The following is a 20,874-nucleotide window of genomic DNA, read 5'->3' as shown; positions in this document are numbered from 1 at the left end:
GCTTTTTCAGACCCAGGCCAGCTGGCCTTGGTGAGTTCCCGACAGAACATCCCCATTGTCTCAGTGTGTGGGCACAATTGCCTATTCACTACTTCAAATGGCAGTTATGCGATACTGGAGTATGTTCATATCATGGCTTAAGAGAAGTCAGTGTCCAAGAGCCAGCCCTGACTGCATGTCTGTGAGCCAATGCTTTGATCATTCAAGTAGTTGCATCTCACTGAATTCCTCAGAGCTCCATGTGGGATTAATCCATCATCACAGGGCTCTGCTCCTATTCTGCATATCCATGTCCTTCTTTCCTGGGTTACATAAGCCTTGGTGCAGCCGCCTCTGTCTCACTCTGTGCATCAAGATGGGCCAACAAAGAATTACTTGACCCAGGATACAGGCAGGATGACATTAAGGATTTCTCAAGGACATAGTGCTATAAATAAGTAGTCTTCAGAGAATTATTACCTGACATCTTGATCATATCTTTCTTTACTTCCAAATTGAAATAATCACTGAAAAATATCTCAGAAATCTTCTCAGAGTCTGTAATTCACCAAACTCAGTTAACCCAAATTCTGTTAAGGTAGGTTTTAGGGACAAACTCTTTTCCAGAACTAACAAACACAGACTTCTTATAAACAATTAGACAGTGTAGCAGAGTTATCCTAAGGATCAGCATAGATGCTGAGATTTCCAGAAGAAACGCTTTTGTAAAGGGGAAAAATCAGAATGAAAAAGCCAGACATAGGTCACATGACAAAAGAGGAGAAGGTAAAGCTGCCAGAGAGAACAACACAGTGTCAGAGGACTCCCAACAAAAGATCTTTGAAAAAGGGAAAGCAGTTGTGGGTTATATATTACAAAACCCTCCGGAGGATATCCAAGACGATGGATTTGCAGGCACAAGCAGGGATTGTCCAATTGAGGGATTCTCATAATGTGCTGAGGAAACCATAACTCGTCTTGCAGGAGACAAGAAGCCAATACAAATGGGAGCTCTTAAACCCTTTTGAGTCAAAGATTATTTTGAGAACACACTAAAATTATGGTCCCTTTCTCTTTCTATCTCTATTTTTCTGAGGAAAGAGGTCATAAACACTTAAAACTCCTCATTTTCTTCATTGTAATTTATTGTGCAATCCCTAAAACCTTTCCATGGAACCACTGAAAATGCTGATAGTATGGTTCCCCTGCTGAAATATTACATTGTACAGAGCCAGAAACTTCCTAGTGTGAGCAATTATCCCAGGATGATTGAGACCACACTAAAGCACCTTGAACAGAAACTGTGAAAGCAAAGGTATTGAATGAAGAATAATGGAGCTTGACTCCAAGTACAATGCATAGGAAAGAAACAATAGCAACATGTGTTAGACAATGTGAGAGTAGTGTGTATGTGTGTGTGTGTGTGTGTGTGTGTTCATCAGTCTATGAAAGAGAAGTAAGCTTGCTCACATCCTGTAGGAAGTGATAGTGGAAATGTTCAGAATGAATGACAAGGGCGGGGTGGAGGTTGATAAAAACAAACTGAAGAAAAAAAGAGACACGAGACAGCAGCTCCCCATCACCAGCCCAACTGATAGACTCCTCCTTTGTGAATTGGAAAATGAACAATGAAGATGATTGTGGAGCTTGTGTGTGAGGAAGAAATGAAGGTGTTTATTCCAGATGAACTCATTTTTTTTTTCTGAGTGACACAGAAGAAGTGTTGTTTTTGGAAAGTCCTTGGAAAAAATCGAAGAAAGACAGCCAAAAAGCTTAACTTTAGAGTTGGAAAGATCGCTTTGCACTTCCAAGCAGTAGAGAGTCTTAGCGTCATCAGTGTTGTTCAGTTTCACAGGAGCGCTATATGACAGATGAGTGGGGGTGGAGTCATCTTGGTGGCAACAGGGGACTGCAGGAGACGGAACCAAAGACACATGAACTCCAACTGAGGAGGGAAAAATGACAATAAGGAAAACAGAATAGCTAACAGGGACATACAACTAAAGTCATTCCGGGAGAAAAAAAAAAGTATTATCTGCAATGGCATTATGAAAAAGCACAAAGGCCAGAAGTATTTCCAAGGAACATGGATTCAGACATTTCTAACACCAAATGAAGGTGAGACTCATGTCGTTGGTTTAGGGATGATGAAGCAAAGAAAGTTCTCCAGATCTGAGGAAGTCAAGGGTCTTTGAGATTATCCCATATGCACCCCCATGAAAACTCAAATACTCCAGATATTAGGACTATAAGGTTTGAAGAAGGAAACGGAAGCCCCTTGAGTAGTCTTTATCACCAGAGAGCAGAAAGGTTTATCTGCACAGTCTTGAGTAGCCTGAGGTTGAGGGACCAGGCAGTTTTCTTTGGAGAGGAGAAATGTAGTAACACCACTTTCCTCACTGTGCTCATGCTAAGCACATGCTCTCATTGAACTCCACCTCCTTCTCCAGCAGAAGAGCTTCCCTGTGACAAGGGGAGTGGAGGCACCCTGCACAGGGGTCAAAAGTATAGAGAAGTTTCTTTAATATGAAAGAGGGGTTTTAGAAGGCAAAGAGTAAGGGCCTGGAAAGTCTTGAGGTAAAAAGTAAAATAAAAACAGTTTGACATTTTCAAGGCTGAATTTCCCGGACTTGTCCCCACAATCCTTGTTTGCGCAGCAGCTCCTAACCTCTGACAACAGTAGCGCTGTGTGGCTTGCAGCCTGGGGAATATTGGCAGAGCAGTCAGGCAGATCACTCCCTAGGGGAAAGGTGCCAAGTCACAGCGAATGGCTTCTCAGGCATCTGGAGGGCAGTGCTTGGACAGAGATGAGCTAGCTTCAAGGACACCCGATTTGCTGGGATGTATTCATGGCTATTTGTTTGTTCAACTCAGCTACACCAAGGACTCTGAAATCCAAGACAATTAGAGTTGCCTTGATCCTTGCAACATGTGGTTCATCACTGGTCAAATTAATACATACCAAGTAAGCATTTACCTCTCCTGACTCATCAGATGAGAAAAAAAATAACAACAAAAAGTTTCTATTTATTTTTATTGTATTTTTGGTTTTCAGTTCCTCAGACAGGTTTTTTTTTTTTTTCCAGGCTGGTATTGAACTGGGGATCCTTTGTCTTTTTTTCCTGTGTGCTGGGATTATAGGCTCACATACATTTGCTGGGACACCAGCTAAGCATAGATTATATGTCGTAATTCTTTTCCTCTTTGTTGGTAGTTTAGTTTCCTTTTACATTTTAACCTTCTTGTTAATTCCACAAGTATGTTGAAACATTTGTGAATATTTTTAAATGTAAATTTTTAATTTTTTAAATTTTGTGTCTAGGTGTGTGTATGTGCACATATGTGGGTATACAATTCCCTTGATCTGTAGCTACAGGCATTTGTTAGTCACTCAATGTATGTTCTCAGAACCCAAACCCGGGATCTCTGCAAGAGCGGTAAGCATTCACAACCACTGAGGTATCTCTCTAGCCCCTTGTGAATTTTAATAATGAGTATATTTACACCTTTAAATATGCAATATGCCTTTACACTTTAAAAGAATAATTTTGGTTGAATAGTCATGGAAAAGTGAGCTCAAAAAAAAGAGAGAGTCATAATATCAAAAAACCAGTATTTGATATTATGGGTTATCAAAATTATTTTTCTTAATTTGTTTACACAAATTGTAAGAGGAAAAGTAGTGAGGAAGGTTTGAGGGAAAGTATAGTTCATTAATTATTTTAAAACATCAATTTTTTGAGGTAAAACTTATTGAGGTATAAAAGCTGGTGGAAAAATGTGCTATGGGGAAATTCTTCTTGGCAAGCCTTAAATTTTATTAATTTCTGGGTGTGGGTTTTCACATGCCATGGCACACATGTTGAGGGTCAGAGGACAACTTGCAAGGGTAATTTCCCTGCTTTTACTATGTATGTCTGAGGGATCAAATCTTGGTGATCAGTCTTGGCAAGAACTGCCTTTTTACCTGATGACCACCCTAGTTAACTTCCACAATATAATAAACATGGTTATATAAATAAGAGGCTATTATGCACTATGTGATATGGCATATCTGTAATATGTATGCAGTAATGTAATATGTGGCATATAGAGAAATATACACAAATCAATATTATAAAAAGGTGAGCATAATTTACAAATACTTATAATTTTCAAGATGATAAAGAGAACAAGATATTGTGAATTTACCATGGTATACAAATTCATAGGTATTTCTGAGAATTTTAGCACTGGAGCCAAATATAGTTATGAATTATACTTTTATTTTTAGCAAAACTAAATATTACGTGCCATGCATTTGTTAGTATTTTCCTAGGAAAGCATTTGCCCTGCATACAATAATTGTGAATACATTGGGAGAAACTTCTGGGCTCAGGGATGTTTCAAAGTCTCCTTCAACATTTACAGAACTGTGCTTTTTTAGGGGAGAATTCTGTGACATATTGCTGATACCCATCTTGTTCTGAGAACACAGTTTCTGAGTGCTTCATAAACAGAGTTGAATATGGTCTTGTCAGGTATCATTTGTCTGTATAAACATAAGGATACACCAGCTGGGAGATAACCCTCTGCAAAGGACCTACCCCATCTTCCTCTACTGAGGATCCTTAGTGCCTTCACCAGCACTGGGCTGTTGTGCACAGCAGGATCCTTATTCCGACCCCTGACAAATGGGACCCTGGCATTTCAACTCGCACTGGTTGATGTGGAGGAGAAAGTGTGTGTGTGTGTGTGTGTGTGTGTGTGTGTGTGTGTGTGTGTGTTTGTGTATGTGTGTGTGTAAAACCTCTGAGCAATGATAAAAACTTTCTCATGGGTACAGGACCCTAAAGTGAGCTGCACAGAAGGCATCGGACTTACTTTCCTTCTTCTTAACAGATTTTGTGGTTTAGTGAAAATATTTGCTGTAAATATTTCTCTGCTCAGGCTAAGATGTAAATGCTCTAGATTCTGGAGTCTAACACAGTGGTTCTCAACCTTCCCAATGTTGCCACCCTTTAATACAGTTCTTCATGTTATCATGACCCCCAACCATAAAACTATTTCATTGCTACTTCATGACTGTAATTTTGCTAGTATTTTAATTACAATGTAAATATATGGTATGCAGGCTATCTGATATGTGACACCTGAGAAAGGGGTCACCACCCACAGGTCGAGAACAACAGATCTAGCATAACTGTATATCTAAGAGCAGACAAAAAATCTTTTCTTACAGGTTAGAAAAAGTAACAACATGGGGTTAAGATGAATTTAGTGAAAGTTTATGCTTGCTTTGAAGAATCATGTTTAATTACGGAGTCTAGAGGTCTGGCATACACTTTTTAGTTCGCCGTTTAGCCAGGTTGCCATTTCCAATGATGCTTTTTAACTGTTTAGGCTTCAAGGGGACAATCTGATGGAAAGGACAGATGACACACTACTACTTCATTCTCCAGAGGAGATGATCCCAGATTCACTGGGTAAGTTTTAAATCCAAATGTGTTTATTGAAGCTTTACTAACCCTTATCATTTACAAAAGTGTCTTTCCCAAATTGTCACCTGTACATCCTGCCCAACTGGGCTTGGAAGGGCAAAGGAAGAAAGGAATCCGGAAGTGTGCATTCTGAAGAGGCAGCTATATGTTGGCTGCTGTCAAAACTGTGCCCCTAATCCTATCGGTTTAGAATGTCGCTTATCCCTGTTGGCTCTATAGAAACTGAAAGGACATTGTGAGTTCCTTGAAAATTGGCATGTCTCATGCTCCCATTCACTGGTCTAGTTAATATTCTTGGAGGAAAACAGCAACATCTTACTGGAGATAACACACAAATTCTCTCTCATGTGCTAAGTTGGTGTTAACACTAAATATTGTTTTTTCTCTAACACAGACTTCATTTTTCCTGAAGAAGTCTGATCTGTGCCTTTCTCCTCCTTTCTCACTAGTAAAATACCTTCCTTTCTTCTCACTGTACTGTGTCTTAGCTCGATTTCTTGTGGCTATGATAAAAATACCATGACCAGAAGCAGTGTGGGGAAGAGAATGTTTATTTCGGATTACAGATTACAGTCTGTCATGTAAGGAAGCCAGGCCAAGCACTCAAGGTATGAACCTGGAGGCAGTACTGGAGGAGAGACAGGAAGGAAGGAATGCTGCTCAATTGCTTGCTCTTTGCTGCTTGCACAGTTACATTTCTTATATAGCCCAGGCCCACCTGCCTCAGCATGGTATCATCTGCAGCGGGCTGTGCCCTCCTTAATCAAATATTAATCAAGAAAATATTCCCCAGACATGCACAAAGGCCAATCTGATGGAGGCAATCCCTCACCTAAGAGTCCCGCTTTCTAGGTGTCATAGCCTGGTATATGCTGCTGTTATAAGCCTCTGACCAAAGCTACTTTATCTCAGCTTACACTTCCAAGTCACAGTCCACCATGCAGGGAAGCAGAGACCATGGATGGATACTTCTTACTGGCTTACTTCCCATAGCCTGCTCTGCTCAACTAGGACCATACACCCAGGAGCATCACCCCAGAGGTGGACTGGGCCCTCCCCTATCAGTCAGTAACAAAGAAAATGCTCTACAGACTAATCTGATGGAAACAATTGTTCAGCCGAGATTCCCTCTTCCTGGGTGACTCTATTTTATATCAAGTTGACCAAAACTAACCAGTTATGCCTAGGTTTTGGGTCAAGTTGACAAAAATCTATTGACAGCCAGCACCACAGATGTTTACTTTATTGTCTTTCAAAATTAATAGTGTTTATTCCATACCCATTTCTATAGGATGCATTGCAAACTCTATCACTTAGCCTGTGAAGCTAAATCTAGAGTACTTCAAAATGCTTGCAGAGCAAGTGGTCCATGTAGTACTTCTCCAGTGGCATCTAAGATGCTCTACTGCTGTCTTGGCTGTCTGTATTCTAGCTGGACCCATCACATGGAATCAGTATCATTAAAAAAATCACAATAGGAAAATATTTTCCTTATTCCTGAATGGACAATGTCCTAAAGCAGACACAAAAGTTTATAACCACTAGAGATTCAATGAAACAACAATGCACTATGCATTCCAAGAGCTAGAGAGAGGGCTTTGAATGATTTTTACAACAAACAACTGAAATAATGAATGCTTATAAACATAAATATTTTTAATTTCATACTTACATTTCACAAATACTTACTGAAACAAAACAAAACATTCTGTACACTTTTCATGTTATAATTTACCATTTTAATTAATTTAACTTGAATTAAGCTTGAGGTTGAAGAGTGAAAACTTCAACTATAGCAAATCAGGAGCCATGGAGCTGAGGGGATTGCTTGGTAGGGAAATTGTTCATTGCCTATATATGAGAGCTGAGTTCAGATCCTTGCCCCCAACATATGCACACTGGGCAGAGTAGCGCACACTTGTAAACCCACCTGTAAACATCTGTGCTGGTGGACCAGAGAGAGAAGTATCCCAGAGACTTGCTGATCAGCCAGTTCTGATAATCAGGGAGCTCCAGAAACAGGAGGAGACACTGTCTTCAACAAAAGTCAGATGGGAAATGAAAGAAAAGGACTCTAGCCTCTGACCTTTGGAAACATCTGCACAGTGCATGTACCTGTATGCATACTCCATACATGTCAACATGCGTGCCGTATACACACAGCTTTTAAAAAGAAAATTAAGAGCTATTTGTTTAAAAACACCAAGGGTAAAAAGCCACAAATTAATGAAAGTTATCTGCAGTATAGTTTTCATTTATCAAAGATGAATGTTCAAATATGAAGATCATCTATAATGTAATAAGGTCAACAAATCCACTGAAAAATCATCAACAGATTGAGTAAATATGTCACAGAAGAGGAAATACAAATGTCAAGTATATGAAATATGCCCCATTACCTTAGAAACCAAGAAAAATCAAGTGGACACTATTATAAAGTGTTGTTCTATAACAATTTTTGGTGTTAATTAAGAAAGCTGACAAAAAGTACTAGCAAAGACAGAGATTTACTTCCAATAGGTGGTGGTGTCTAAACAACTTGAGAACAGTTTTCTATTATCTTAACATCTTGAATATTTATAGAATGGAAACCCCAGAAACCGTGTATCTAAATAAATATTTTGGAGAAACCGGCTTTATGCACCTGGGCATGAGGACAAGCCTTGTTAGAACGTTCTGGATGATGAAATCAATGGACTATGAAATTGTCACACTGTAGGGACTCATGTGCATTTCAGCTGCACACACAGGATGGATAAAGTCAGCAATGAGCTGGCAAATGCTTAGCAAAAACTGCTTTGCAGAATGATTATTTCCCTGCTATAATACATCCCAGCCACTGCGCAGTTTTCAAACAATCAACTGGAAACAGCAGTTGGTTCTCAGAAGCTGCTTTGAGAAATTATGGGGTAACCCACGGATTGAGCATGAATGTTGATTGGACAAAACTAAGCCAGAGACTGCCGTTTTCATGAAGTTTAAAATGAGGAGATTTCTAGAGAGTGTTCTCTAGGAAAGCACACATAAGTAAAAGAACCGCAGTACAAGATGGGAAGGATTGACTCAAAAGAGTCGTTTTCTTCAGGATAGGGGGACGCTGAGATATGATAAAGAAGGAGCCCAGAGGCAGATGAAGGCTTTGGGAATGCTCTGATTCTTAAAAGTGCTCACAAGCTGGGGTGTTCCATTATTATAATTTGTAAGTTAAATTTACTGTGCATTTTATTCATAGAACACCTTTTATATACTTTATTTGAAAAGTTTGTGTACATATAATTTCATACATTGACTATCACCTAATAATAATATTTAAAAATAAAATGATGCAGGAATATAAACAAATACGGGTGGCTACTTACAAAGAAATCATGATTGTTTACCTGTGTTCAGATCGGTTATAGAACTGAGACATGCGTATTTTCAAGCTAGTTCTTAAAGGCTGACAATGGAAGCAGAGTTCTAGGTGACTATCTAGAGGCCCACACTGGTCATTCAGTAACACTCATTTGGCTTGTTGCTTCAGCCTGAGTATCTCCTCCTGTGTATATTACAAAGCTTCCTAAGCCCAGGCCATTCTTTCCTCAGTGGTAGCAGCTTTCTTTTGCTGCTGGTAGTATTCTTACCATTTGCCCTACGGTCATGTTTAGTGTCCCTGACACTCAGTTCACACCAAAAGCTTCCTGTTTTAAAGTCCTGTTTTGTTTTGTTTTTTTTTTTTGTTTTTTGGTTTTTTTTTTTTTATTGAGAAAAGGAAAAAAAGGTATCTGCCTCCTCCCATCCTCCCATTTCCCTCCCCCTCCTCCCACCCTTCTCCCCATTCACCCACTCCTCTCCCCCTCCCTCTCCAGTCCAAAGAGCAATCAGGGTTCCCTGCCCTGTGGAAAGTCCAAGGTCCGCCCATGTCTAGGAAGGTGAACATCCAAACTGGCTAGGCTCCCACAAAGCCAGAACATGAAGTAGGATCAAAACCCGTGCCATTGTCCTTGGCTTCTCATCAGCTCTCATTTAAAGTCCTGTTTTTGAACGAGTATTTGTTCTCACTTCAAATGATTTCATGCTTCTTAAAGCTTTCATGCTGAATGTAAAAGTAACACAACACAGAAACTGTTCAACAACTTGGCCATTAACTAAACCATATTCTCTTTAGAAATTACATATACATATTTACTGTAGAGACTTAAATATCCTGGGAAATTAAACAATACATCTAGTAGTATGTTTTTAATTATACTTACATCCACTGGAAACATGCATTCATTAAGTCTAAGCTCTTTTCTTAAAATATTTATATCCTTCTTTTTCCACACTCAAATATTAGAATACCTAATTAGGTATTCAGGACATTCCTTTCCCCCGAAGTTAGTCAAATCGTGAGACCCCCCAAAGTTGAGTATCTTTAGCATCATTCAAAAATCTCTGATGTGACTTACATGTCAACTATGCATCTATAGTGAACTTGGCTCAAGATAAATATTTCTATAAATAGACCTAATTCTGTGCAGAGAAGTTCTGGTAACACAAGCAGCCATGGTAAAAATGATGACAAGAGATAGCTGATCAAAGCTAAACCTTGTGACGAGCATTCAAGATTTCAGATCCCATCAGCATGCTCAACCAATAGATTAATTAAAATTGCAATCCAAGAGTTCAAAGACAGATATTTTTTTTTAAATTATTGTTCCAGACTTCTGTGTTGTTTCACTAAAGACTCATTTTCTATTACATTTTATGTGATTAAAAACTTGAACAACTATAGGATGTATCTTGAAAACACAGTTGCTCATAAGATAAATTTCCCTACAGTAGCAAGAACACAACTATTTACATGTCTGCATGTGCTAGTTAGCACTAGCAACGAAATATACTTCAAACACATGAAAGTTTGTTGCTACAGATATGAGGCATCGAATTTTTATTTTTTCTGATGTCTGTTTGCTCATCTTAGTTTGTTAGATTGGTATTTCATCACAATTGTCGTCTTTTTGTCTGGGTCCATTTGCCTTTGTTAATTTCAATAAAATTCTCTCCTGAGCTGCAAAGTCCATCCCAGGTGTGCTCCGCTGGGTTCTAGGATGGCCATCATCCCATAGATTTCAGTGAATATGACACCCATAACCACAGAATGCTCAAGACGATCAATTAGCAGAGCATAGCCTAAAATATTGACATTATCGCCATCTCAAATATGTTCATCATTTGTTAAAATATTAACGCTGTGTATGTATTCAAGTGAATGCCATGAGACAGTAATAGAAAATTTAGTTCAACATATTTGAAACCACATAGTGTGTAGTTGTTCTATAATACTTGTTGAATAATGAATATGCAAAGATATACATAAATGGATGAACAAATGAAATCAGGCAAAAAGGCACCTATCTAAAACTATCACATGGTCACTGAGAGGAAATAGAGAACACACATCATACTTCTAACTGTAAGATTTCATGAAATTCATAAAAAGCTTTCTTTTAGTACTTAAATATGTGTATATATGTGTATATGTATGTATATTCAATTTAACACATACATTTAATTCAATTTTATATGTATATGTGGATGTTTGTATCCCTATGAATTATTTTTACTACAGAAAATAAATTTTAATATTAAGTAAATATTGTACTCAATAATTTCAACTCATAAACTGAAAAATATAATAAATTATAAAATTACAGTCTTTGCCCACAGTTTGATAGAATGTAAATTAATTTATTTATTAATTATTTCTTTTATTGAAACTAGATTATTTACTCACATAATATATCCTGGTTACATTTTCCCCTCCCTCTGCTCTTCCTAGTTCCTTCCCATCTCTCTTCTCATTCAGAATCACTCCCTTTCTGTCTCTCATTAGAAAAGAACAGGCTTCTAAGGGATGATAATAATAAAATAAAATAGATAAAACAAAAGCTATCACATCAGAGTTGGACAAGACAAATCCACAGAAGGACAGGAGCCCAAGAGAAGGCGAAAGAACCAGAGACCCACTCACTCACACTCATGAAAGTCTTATAAAAACACTAAATTGAAGCCGATAACATATGTGCAGAGAACCTGGTGTACACCATTGCAGGCCCTATGATGCTTCCCCAGTCTCTGTGAGTTCATATGAGCTTTGTTCCTGTAGCTCTAAGGGGAGAGATTTGATGGAGACATCACATTTAAGGCTGACTGTTCCAAGGTCTTTCACTCTCTGCACAATATCTGACTGTGGGTCTCCATATTCACATTTGTTGCAGAAGGTTTTTTTTCTTTGATGATGGTTGAGCAAGGTACTGATCTATGAGTATAGAAGAATAGCATTAGGAATAATTTTATCAATCTTAGTTTCTGTTGGCGTTTGTTTGTTTTTAAGACCAGTAGTACTTGGTTTTCCCCTAGGACCCTAGGTTATAAACCAAAGCAGTGCCAGGTATGGGTTCTATCTCTGTCTCCAGTCATTTGATGATTTCACTGAGATATGTATATATTTTAGGAGTTGACTGCTGCACTAGGTTTCCACATCACCCTTCAAATGGCACTTAATTTCAGCTATCTTTCCCAGTTTTTCCTTCATCAATTCCTCTCTCCTCTTCCTCTCTCCTCTTCCTCCTCATCCCCACTAGATTCCCCCAGTCAAGCTTCCCCATTTATCCTGTTTATCTTTTGTATTTCCCTTTTCTAATTAGAACTATTTCTGCCCTCTAGTCCCTTACTCTATTCCTAACTTGTGTGGTTCTATGAATTGTAGTTTAGTTATCATTAACTCAACAACTATTAACCACATATAAGTGAATATATGCTATATTTGTCTTTCTGGGTCTAGAATTCCTCACTCAGGACACTTTTTATTTTAGTTGCATCCATTTGCCTGCAAATTTCATGATGTCTTTTTCTTTTAATAGTTGAATAACATTCCATTAAGTAATGTACCACATTTTTCTTTACCCATTCTTCTGTTAAAGGCAACTGTTTCCAACTTCTGGCTATTATCATACAGCAGCAACACACATAGTTAAGCAAGTGGGTTTGTGGTTACTTGAAGCGTCCTTTGGGTATGCCCAAGAGTAGTACAGCTGGATCTTGAGATAGATTGGTTTCTATCCTCCTGAGTAAACATTCCAGTGATTTCCAAAGTGCCTTTACAAGTTTGCACTCCCACCAACAATGGATATGTGTTCCTTTTATTCCATATTCTTACCAGCATTACTTTATTGATCTTAGCCATCCTGACAGGTTTAAGATGAAATCGCAAAGTAGTTTTGATTGCATTTATTTGATAGCTAAGGTTTTTGAATATTTCTTTAAGTTTTTCTCTCTCATTCATTTCTTTTATGCTTTCCAATTTGGTGGTGTACATGTTATTAAAGTATTTTCTTATGGTTCTCTGGATTTTCTTGCTGTCTGTTGTTATATTATTCTTTTTATTTCTAATTTTGTTAATTTAAATATTCTCTCTTTTAGTTAATATTCTTGCCTTTTAGTTAATTTAAATAAGTTTTTCAATCTTTTGATTTTCTAAAAGAATCAACTCTTCATTCTATTGACTCTGTGTATTGTTTTTTGTTTCTTCTTTTTAAATTTCAGTATGGAATTTCATTATGTATCATCCTCTACTTCTTTTGGGTGTGATTTCTTTTCATTTAAGAGCTTTCCAGTGTGTGTGTGTGTGTGTGTGTGTGTGTGTGCGCGCGCGCGCGCGCATGGTCACGTGCACTTCCTTCTTTTGATTTTATTGAACTCTTTATTTCCTTTGAATTTTTTGTTTTTGTTTGTTTGTTTTTAGATATAGTTAACCTCTTTATGTTTGAGGAGTTTTTTGTTTGCTTATTTGTTTACTGTTGATGTTTTTTGTTTTTTCTAATTCCTTCTGTAGAGTTTGATATACATCAAGATAATCAAGATAAATACTGTATAAATTTGACTTTATCATGGACTGTCTTATTTTCTCCATCTGTGGTGACTGAAAGTTTTGATAGGTTTAGTAATCTAGGCTGGGCATCTTTGGTCACTTAGTATCTACAACACATCTGTTTAGGCGCTTCTGGCTTTCAGACACTCAATGGAGAAGTCAGGCATGATTCTAATAGATCTACCTTTATTATGTTCCTTACTTTTTTCATTTGTGGCTTTTAATAGTCCTTATTTTCTCTGAATATTTAGTATTTTGGCTCTCACATTTTGAGGGGAATTTCTTTTCAGGTCCAGTTTGTTTGGTGTTCTTTATGCTTCTTATACTTTAATAGGTCAGGCCTCTCCTATTGGTTAGGGAATATTTCCTGTTAGGTTAGGGAAATTTTCTTCTATGATTTTGTTGAAAATATTTTCTTTATCTTTTAGTTGATCTTCTTCTCCTTCTTCTATTCCTATTATTCTTAGAGTTGGCCTTTGCATAGTGTCCCAGATTTCCTGGATGTTTTGTGCCAGGAGTTTTTCAGTTTTAACATTTTCTGTTATAGATGTATTAATTTCTTCTATCATGTCTTCAATGCCTGAGAGTCCCTCTTCTATCTTTTGCACTCTTTTTATGAGTCTTGCCTCTGAAGTTTCTGTTCCAGGTCCTAAATTTTTATCTTCACATTGCTCTCAGTTTGGGTTTTCTAAAGATTCAGTTTATAGATTTTATTTCTACTTTCAGGACTAGGAAAGTCTTTCTTTGTTGTTGTTTCGTGTGTGTGTGCGTGCGCGTGCGCATGCATGCGCATACATGTATGTATATGTGTGTATGTGTTTTCATTTCCTTACAGTGTTTGTGTTTTCGCAGATTTCTTTAAGGGATTTAATCATTTTCTTTTTCAGGACCTCTGTCATACGCTTAAAGTCTATTTTAAGGTATTGTATTTGTGCTTCAATTATTTTGGAATATTCAGTGTCTATTATGTTAGAGCTTTAGTTTTAGTTGGGTTTCTATTGATTATGTTTTTATGCTTGTATTTAAGCACCTGGGTTTGGGAAGAATGTAATTCTAGGTGCTAATATCTAGTCTTCTCTTTGTTGGGTATGCATTTTGTTCCTTGGTTTCTGTTTCTTCCCTAGTTCTTCGGAGACTGTGATATCTGTGTTGCCTCATGGGAAATTCTTTTGGTTCTTTTTGGTGTGGCCAGTGGAGCTCCAACTAAGAATGTGTTCCTGGGTATTGGGAACAAACACTTAGGAATGTGGATGAACTAGGGTGGGGAATGGGGTTTCACAGGAGGAAGGAAAGCAGTGTGTTGCACTCGGATCTACTTAGTTCATCCCCTGGGGTTGGGTGCAGAGAGTGAGGAGAGATCACAGCAGAAGGTCTGCTGCAGAACTCCACATGAGCCTGTGGGTTTGGAATTGGAAGAGAGGAGGGGGAGATGAAGATCTTGAGTTAGCCTACCTATTTCCCTGGATAGAGTTTTAACTTAATTTTAGAAGATTCAATTAAAGTCCAGCTGGCATCTTGATTTAATGGGCCTATCCATACTAGTGTGTAAGCTGTTAAAAGTTGCTTTTAATAGATAGGTGCTGAAGTATTATTTTAATTGAATGGCTATTTCTTTGCTTGGTACATTTTTCATTTTCCATCTTGACTTTATCAACTAAAATATGCTACTTTTAATGGATCTACTCTGTTTAGAAGTGCTGTAGGTAAATTATCTTAATTTATGTTTTCCCTCGAGTTAGTATCATAGTGGAGGGCACTCTGTGTTCTACAGTGATATCTATGTTTATATAGAGATAAGTTTATACCCAAGAAATTTAATGAAACACTGAATAACCAGAGATAAAGATGCCATGAGCTACAATCTTGGACTTGTGCCAAGTTTTTCAATGTTTCCCTACTCACTGACCATAAGGGGCTTGAAGTTTTCAACATTATAACATCTTGCCCAGAGTACTTATTTCATGCATTAGGAAAATCTATCCCCATTTGCACATGAGTTAAATGGTTTTTTATATAATCATATGGCTTTAAAAATATATTTTAAATTAAAATAGAAAACTTCCCTATTTCCACCCTGCAGCACCTCCCAGATACTCTCATTCTAACCCTTTTCATGTTCTCCCCTGAAATTGTTTATTTTCATTGATTATCACTATTATTACATACCTATGTATATGTATGCACAAATATATATATATATAAACACATGTTTTAAAATCTACTTTTGTTATATATATATGTATATATATATATATATATGTATATTTTTTCCAGAAATGACCATTCTGTATTTGTTAACTAATTCCTGAGAGAGGTTGATTATTCTTCTTTCAGCTGTCAATAGTTGTCTACAGTTCTTTGTCTAGCGGTGGTTCAATAAAAATTTCTCCCTTAAACGTTACCATGTCTATTGATACTTTTCTTGTTCCAGTCTCTTTAATGTAGCTTTTTCTAGCAGAGACAAATTTTCAGTAGACTTCCTGGTATTCTGGCTCTTAAATTCTTTCAGCCCTCCCTTCTACTCTGTTTCCCAGGTCATCCATGCAGGAGTTGAAGTGTAGGTGCTTACATTAGGGCAGAGCTTCTTATTATCTATTGTTTCCTGAATTGTGTCTAGATTTAGTTTTCTTTATTCATCTCCTTTTGCTATAAAAATAAGCTTCTTTTATCAGGACTCCTTTAATATTAATAAATATAAGACTCAAGTTTATAAAACTTAATAGTCTAAAATAGTTTTTTCTAAACTGATTTTTAAAATTTCAACATATGAAATTAAATTTAACTAGAGAAGTTGATGGCTTCTGGTAGAGTATAGATGTGACGTATAATTATCAGTATTACAGACTTCTCTAGAAACCATAAATACCTTTCTACATTGCACTAATTAACCTAAATTGGCAACCGTATATAAGGGGTTCCCACCATTTTATTCATGTAATTGAAAGCCACCACTCACCCACTTCTCTAAGATTTATACTAAACAGTCACAACTTCTTGCTTGATATGGTGAATAAATAAAACCACTAGCATTCAAGGAGGCTTCACTCAGCAACTGATGGGAACAGATGCAGAAATCCATAACCAAAAATTAGGTGGACCTGGGGAAATCCTGTGCAAATAGGGGAGGAAGGATTATAGGACCCAGAGGGAGCAAAGAAACCATAGGAAAATACACAGAGTCAAGTGACTTGGACTCATGGGGGATCACGGAGATTGAACCACCAATCAGAGAACTTGAATGGGACTGACCTGGGCCCTCTGCACATGTGTATGTGCATAAGATAGGTCCACAATAGCCTGGAATGGAGTATAACAAAGATTTAGTTATTTGACAATAAAACTCACAATAAGAAATCCACAGACCTCTGTGGGTGCTGGAAGCTGGGAACTGAATCCAGCAAAACACCAGGCCTCACTTGCTTTTCATCTGTACTTTTTTTTTAACCTTAGGCCCTTTCCTAAATGGGCTATTGACTGAAGGAGTTCCCACACTTCCCCCTTTTGTCTAAATAAAAGGTTTCTAAGCCTAATACAAAACTATATACAATAAGAACAAATATCAAACATTGTCCAGGGAAAAGAAGAGGCAAAAACACACATAAAAATTTGAGCTACAAACAGCATAACTAGCATCAAGCAAGAAACATATGCTAAATGTCCAGTCTAAGATAATTAGCAAATAGCAGAGACTATTTCAATAGTTAGCCTATCTTGAGGAGTCTAAGTATTATATTAAAATATCTTGCTAAGTTAGTAAAGGAAAGTAACTATGGCTATCTAATCTTCAACCCTATCAAAGACCTGAGAAGAGAAATAATATTACCTGACTTAGAAGCAAGTGCAATCAAGCAACTTCCAAAAAGTGAAAGAAATGACAAAGACAATTAGATCCCTGGTCAATCACCCAAAGTCTCATTTGCAACATTGGGGCAACCAATTTTGGTCTGGAGTATCTGACAGACCATTTTCAGAGGGAGGACAATGTGAAAGACCTTATCCTGACAAGTTTTGGTAGTGGCTTCTGCTTTTATCCTGCTTGCCCATTTTAGACAATATTATCAGCAGTTGAAGAAAAGACAGTTCTTTGACAAAAGGTCAGTTTTGCCAAGAAGAAAGCAAGCTCCAAGTGGAGTATCTTTGGTGCACAACATTCTCTCAGGAATAGATTGGTGTTGCCAGGAGCAATCGTATTTCATGTCAACAGAATCCTGAATTATTTAAATGCCATATTCTAAAGTTCTTTGAAGTGTTTGAAGATTGTCTTTCTGTGTGGAGTACAATCTCTGTATATCTAGAGAACCTGACTAGTCTAACTATAAGTATGACAACCATGGATGACTATAGACATATAATTCTTAATACCTATATAGCTTAAAGACTAAGTCTTCACATTTAAAGAGATGTGCAACAAATGAGGACAATGACTCAAAATGTAAACAATACATATATAAGTATCTTTATCAGAGGGAAAAATGTATAGTACAATATGACAAAACTCTTAAAATTGCATCAATATACAACATATCTTAAGCAGAGGTAGAAGCATGAATATAATATGACAAAATAACTTTGTATATGTGTAGGATAATTATAAGCAGAAATAGTAACATACACAGTATAAAAATATAATTTGAACTTGTATCAATATACAAATTATCTTAGACATGTTGGGAGCCGAAATCTAGGCATATTAAAGAGGTCCACAATAGCTTCAAATGGAGTATAACAAAGGTTTATTCATTTGGTGATAAAATTCACAGTAAGGGTAGAGAGCCACAGTCCTCTGTGGGTGCTGGAATCTGGAAACTGAATCCAGGAAAAAAGTACATGCTTTTGGTCTGCACTTATAGTACTTCAGATCATGCCCAAATGGACTGGTATTTAAAAGGCTATTGGCTGAAGGAGTTTCCACAGCACGCCTTTGTTGCAATTGTTTGGTTTGATCTTGTGGGATTCTCGGTAGAGGGAGCTAACCGGAGAGGCTGTTCTCTAATTCTGTTGCCTACTCTTGGGACCCTTTTCTCCTGCTGGGTTGCCTCACCCAGCCTTAATAGAAGACAGGATGCCTAGTCTTTCTGTAACTTTCTATCCCAAGGCTGACTGATTTACTTGGAAGTGTTGCACTATTTCTGAAGAAGAGAGAAAGTAGATGGAAGAGGAGGGAGATTTCTGAGACAGGTTGGGAAGGGAAATGAAAGGAGAAACTAATAGGGCTAGGGAAAAATTAATTATTAGACTAATGAATAAAAATTAAAAACCTAAAGAATTTAATCATTTGCACCCTTTTGACTCCTTCACAATTTGTCATCTGAATTAAAAGAAAGAACACCAATTGATGGAATTGATACTTAAATTGCATAACCCTTTCCTCATCTAAAAGAAATCATTAATCAAATAAGAAGTATAACATTGCAAAACAAAATAGACATTAAAAATAGATATATATCAAAATATAGCTAAATAAATGCTAAGAGTTGTATTTACCTCATTTTTATACTTATTTTTGCTTTTAATTATACAGATTTTGTGTGTGTGTGTGTGTGTGCGTGTGCATGCGCCTAAGTGCAGTTGCCCACAGAGGCCAAAATAGACTGCTAGGCTCCCTGGTAGTTGCAGGTGGTTGTAAGACAACTTTCCAGTCAGAAGTATTGCTTTATAGGTAAAAATAAAGTAACTAGCTCTTGTACATTTTTGATTTTATTATACACTTCTGAATTAGAAATATGCTTATTTGTACATATATCTATAAGCTGACTAGATATCATTAAAGTCTACTCATAAACATCATGATAATTTGAATAAGTAGTTCAATTATGTCGATAACCTCTTATTGTCATAAAAATGCATATTTATGCATCAACAATTTGTAACTTCTATTTTTAAAAATTAAAATAGATTCTTTACCTGGGACTGAAGAAACCCTCATGGAGGAAGGTGAAGATTTTGAGAGAACATCAAAATTAACAGAACTTGTAAGTATATTAATTTGCTTTTGTTAAATCCATAACAAAAAGTATATTTATTTGTTTTCCTAAATCCATAACACACACTAACAAACACACACACACATATTGGGGGCCAGGGGAGAGAAAGCACTAAGATAACATCCACAAAGAACAGAAATAAGCATTCTTCTTATACAGAATTCTTTAAATGCATTTACTATTCCCTATACATGGCAGAGTTACCATAGCAGCAGGTGACCCCTTTACTAAATACGCAGCAGAGCTGTTTTAAGCTCTTTGGGCAGTTGTGCGAAACTTGATTGAGGTGGTAGTTAATTCCTATGGAAAATTTAAGGTGGTAGTTAGTTCCTGTGAGATCAGCTGTTACTAGAGCATAAGCACTTTCTAAGAGCTTATGAGTTGCCTTGTCCAACTTTGCCAAACTCAATAAATTGAAGTGTATACATCCTAACAGAAACTAAATGTTTTCTGTACCTTGAAAGCTTACATATTTCTTAATACCTGCTATGCCTGCTATTTTCAGATGTGAAGCCCCTGCTATTTTTGTTAAGTCTTTACCATGATGAAATGGGATTCTGTTTCTGATTTTTAGTGAAATTCAAGGTTAAAAGAATAAATACTGGAAAACCAAAAATTTCTATGTAAATTCTAAATATAAATGACTTGAAAAGATTTTGAATTGCTCCAATACTCCGGCTAATACAGTCTTTTAGATTTAGATGGTGTTCATATGGTACTGGCAAATTCTCTGTGTGTTTGCCTAGGTTCCCTTCACAAGGTCATACAGACCAAGGAGTTTAAACAATAGAAGCATATTTCTTGCTGGATGTGGAGGTAGAAGGCTGAAATAAAGCTAATGTCTTGGAGACGTCTGTCTTCTGCTCATGTCATCATATAGTTTTCCTTTTTTGTTGCTGCTGTATCCCCATCCTCCTTTTACCCAAGATGAATTGCCAGAATTGCCACCTATACTGGCTTTAAGTACCTTAGTAACTGTATTTCAGAGAATCAGATTTTTTAGAACCCCATTTTCAAACACATTTTGAGATAATCATACAAATTTTATAAATATAAACTATAACCCATGGTGCTGTGATGAAATGGCATCCAGATTATACAGCATTTTATTATGGTTGTCTTTTTTTCTTTGGGATATCGTAATAAAATTAATTCTTCTTGAAAATGCTAAAGAAATTAATGCCTCCTTTCTAAAACATTATTTTCACACTGTGGATATCCTGATATTTATTAAAATTTTACACTTCTGTGTTTCTTCTAATGTATTGCTTGCCCCTGCATTCTGATATATAACCTACTTTTTTATTTATTGTCCATATCATCTTAGATATGGAATACAAAAATCCAGAAAATTTTGTTTTCTAATTCATTTTTCTTAACTGAGTATTTGCACATAATAGACCCATAATACATGTGTTTTATATTAGTTGCAAAACTCTGAAAAAAAATCCTCAGCAATGAGTTAAATTCGCTAGAGCCCTAGAAACAGTCAGTGCCATCTTCATGTTTTATAGCAGTTGGTCATTTCTGTCCCTTA

At 36.8% G+C, this 20,874-nt stretch overlaps 1 protein-coding gene across 1 annotated transcript in view; it reads left to right on the top strand.

Moving 5' to 3' along the window:
- Positions 1-20,874, top strand: part of LG5H8orf34 (linkage group 5 C8orf34 homolog) — a 381,926-nt gene that overhangs the window by 288,293 nt on the left and 72,759 nt on the right. The window contains exons 10-11 of the mRNA XM_026786802.1: positions 5,362-5,444; positions 19,249-19,325. Coding sequence (XP_026642603.1) covers positions 5,362-5,444; positions 19,249-19,325 — 160 coding nt within the window. The remainder of the gene's footprint in view (positions 1-5,361; positions 5,445-19,248; positions 19,326-20,874) is intronic.

Source organism: Microtus ochrogaster, linkage group LG5 (genome assembly GCF_000317375.1).
Source record: "Microtus ochrogaster isolate Prairie Vole_2 linkage group LG5, MicOch1.0, whole genome shotgun sequence".
Lineage (NCBI taxonomy): Eukaryota > Metazoa > Chordata > Mammalia > Rodentia > Cricetidae > Microtus > Microtus ochrogaster.
This window is presented reverse-complemented; position numbering and strand designations above follow the sequence as displayed.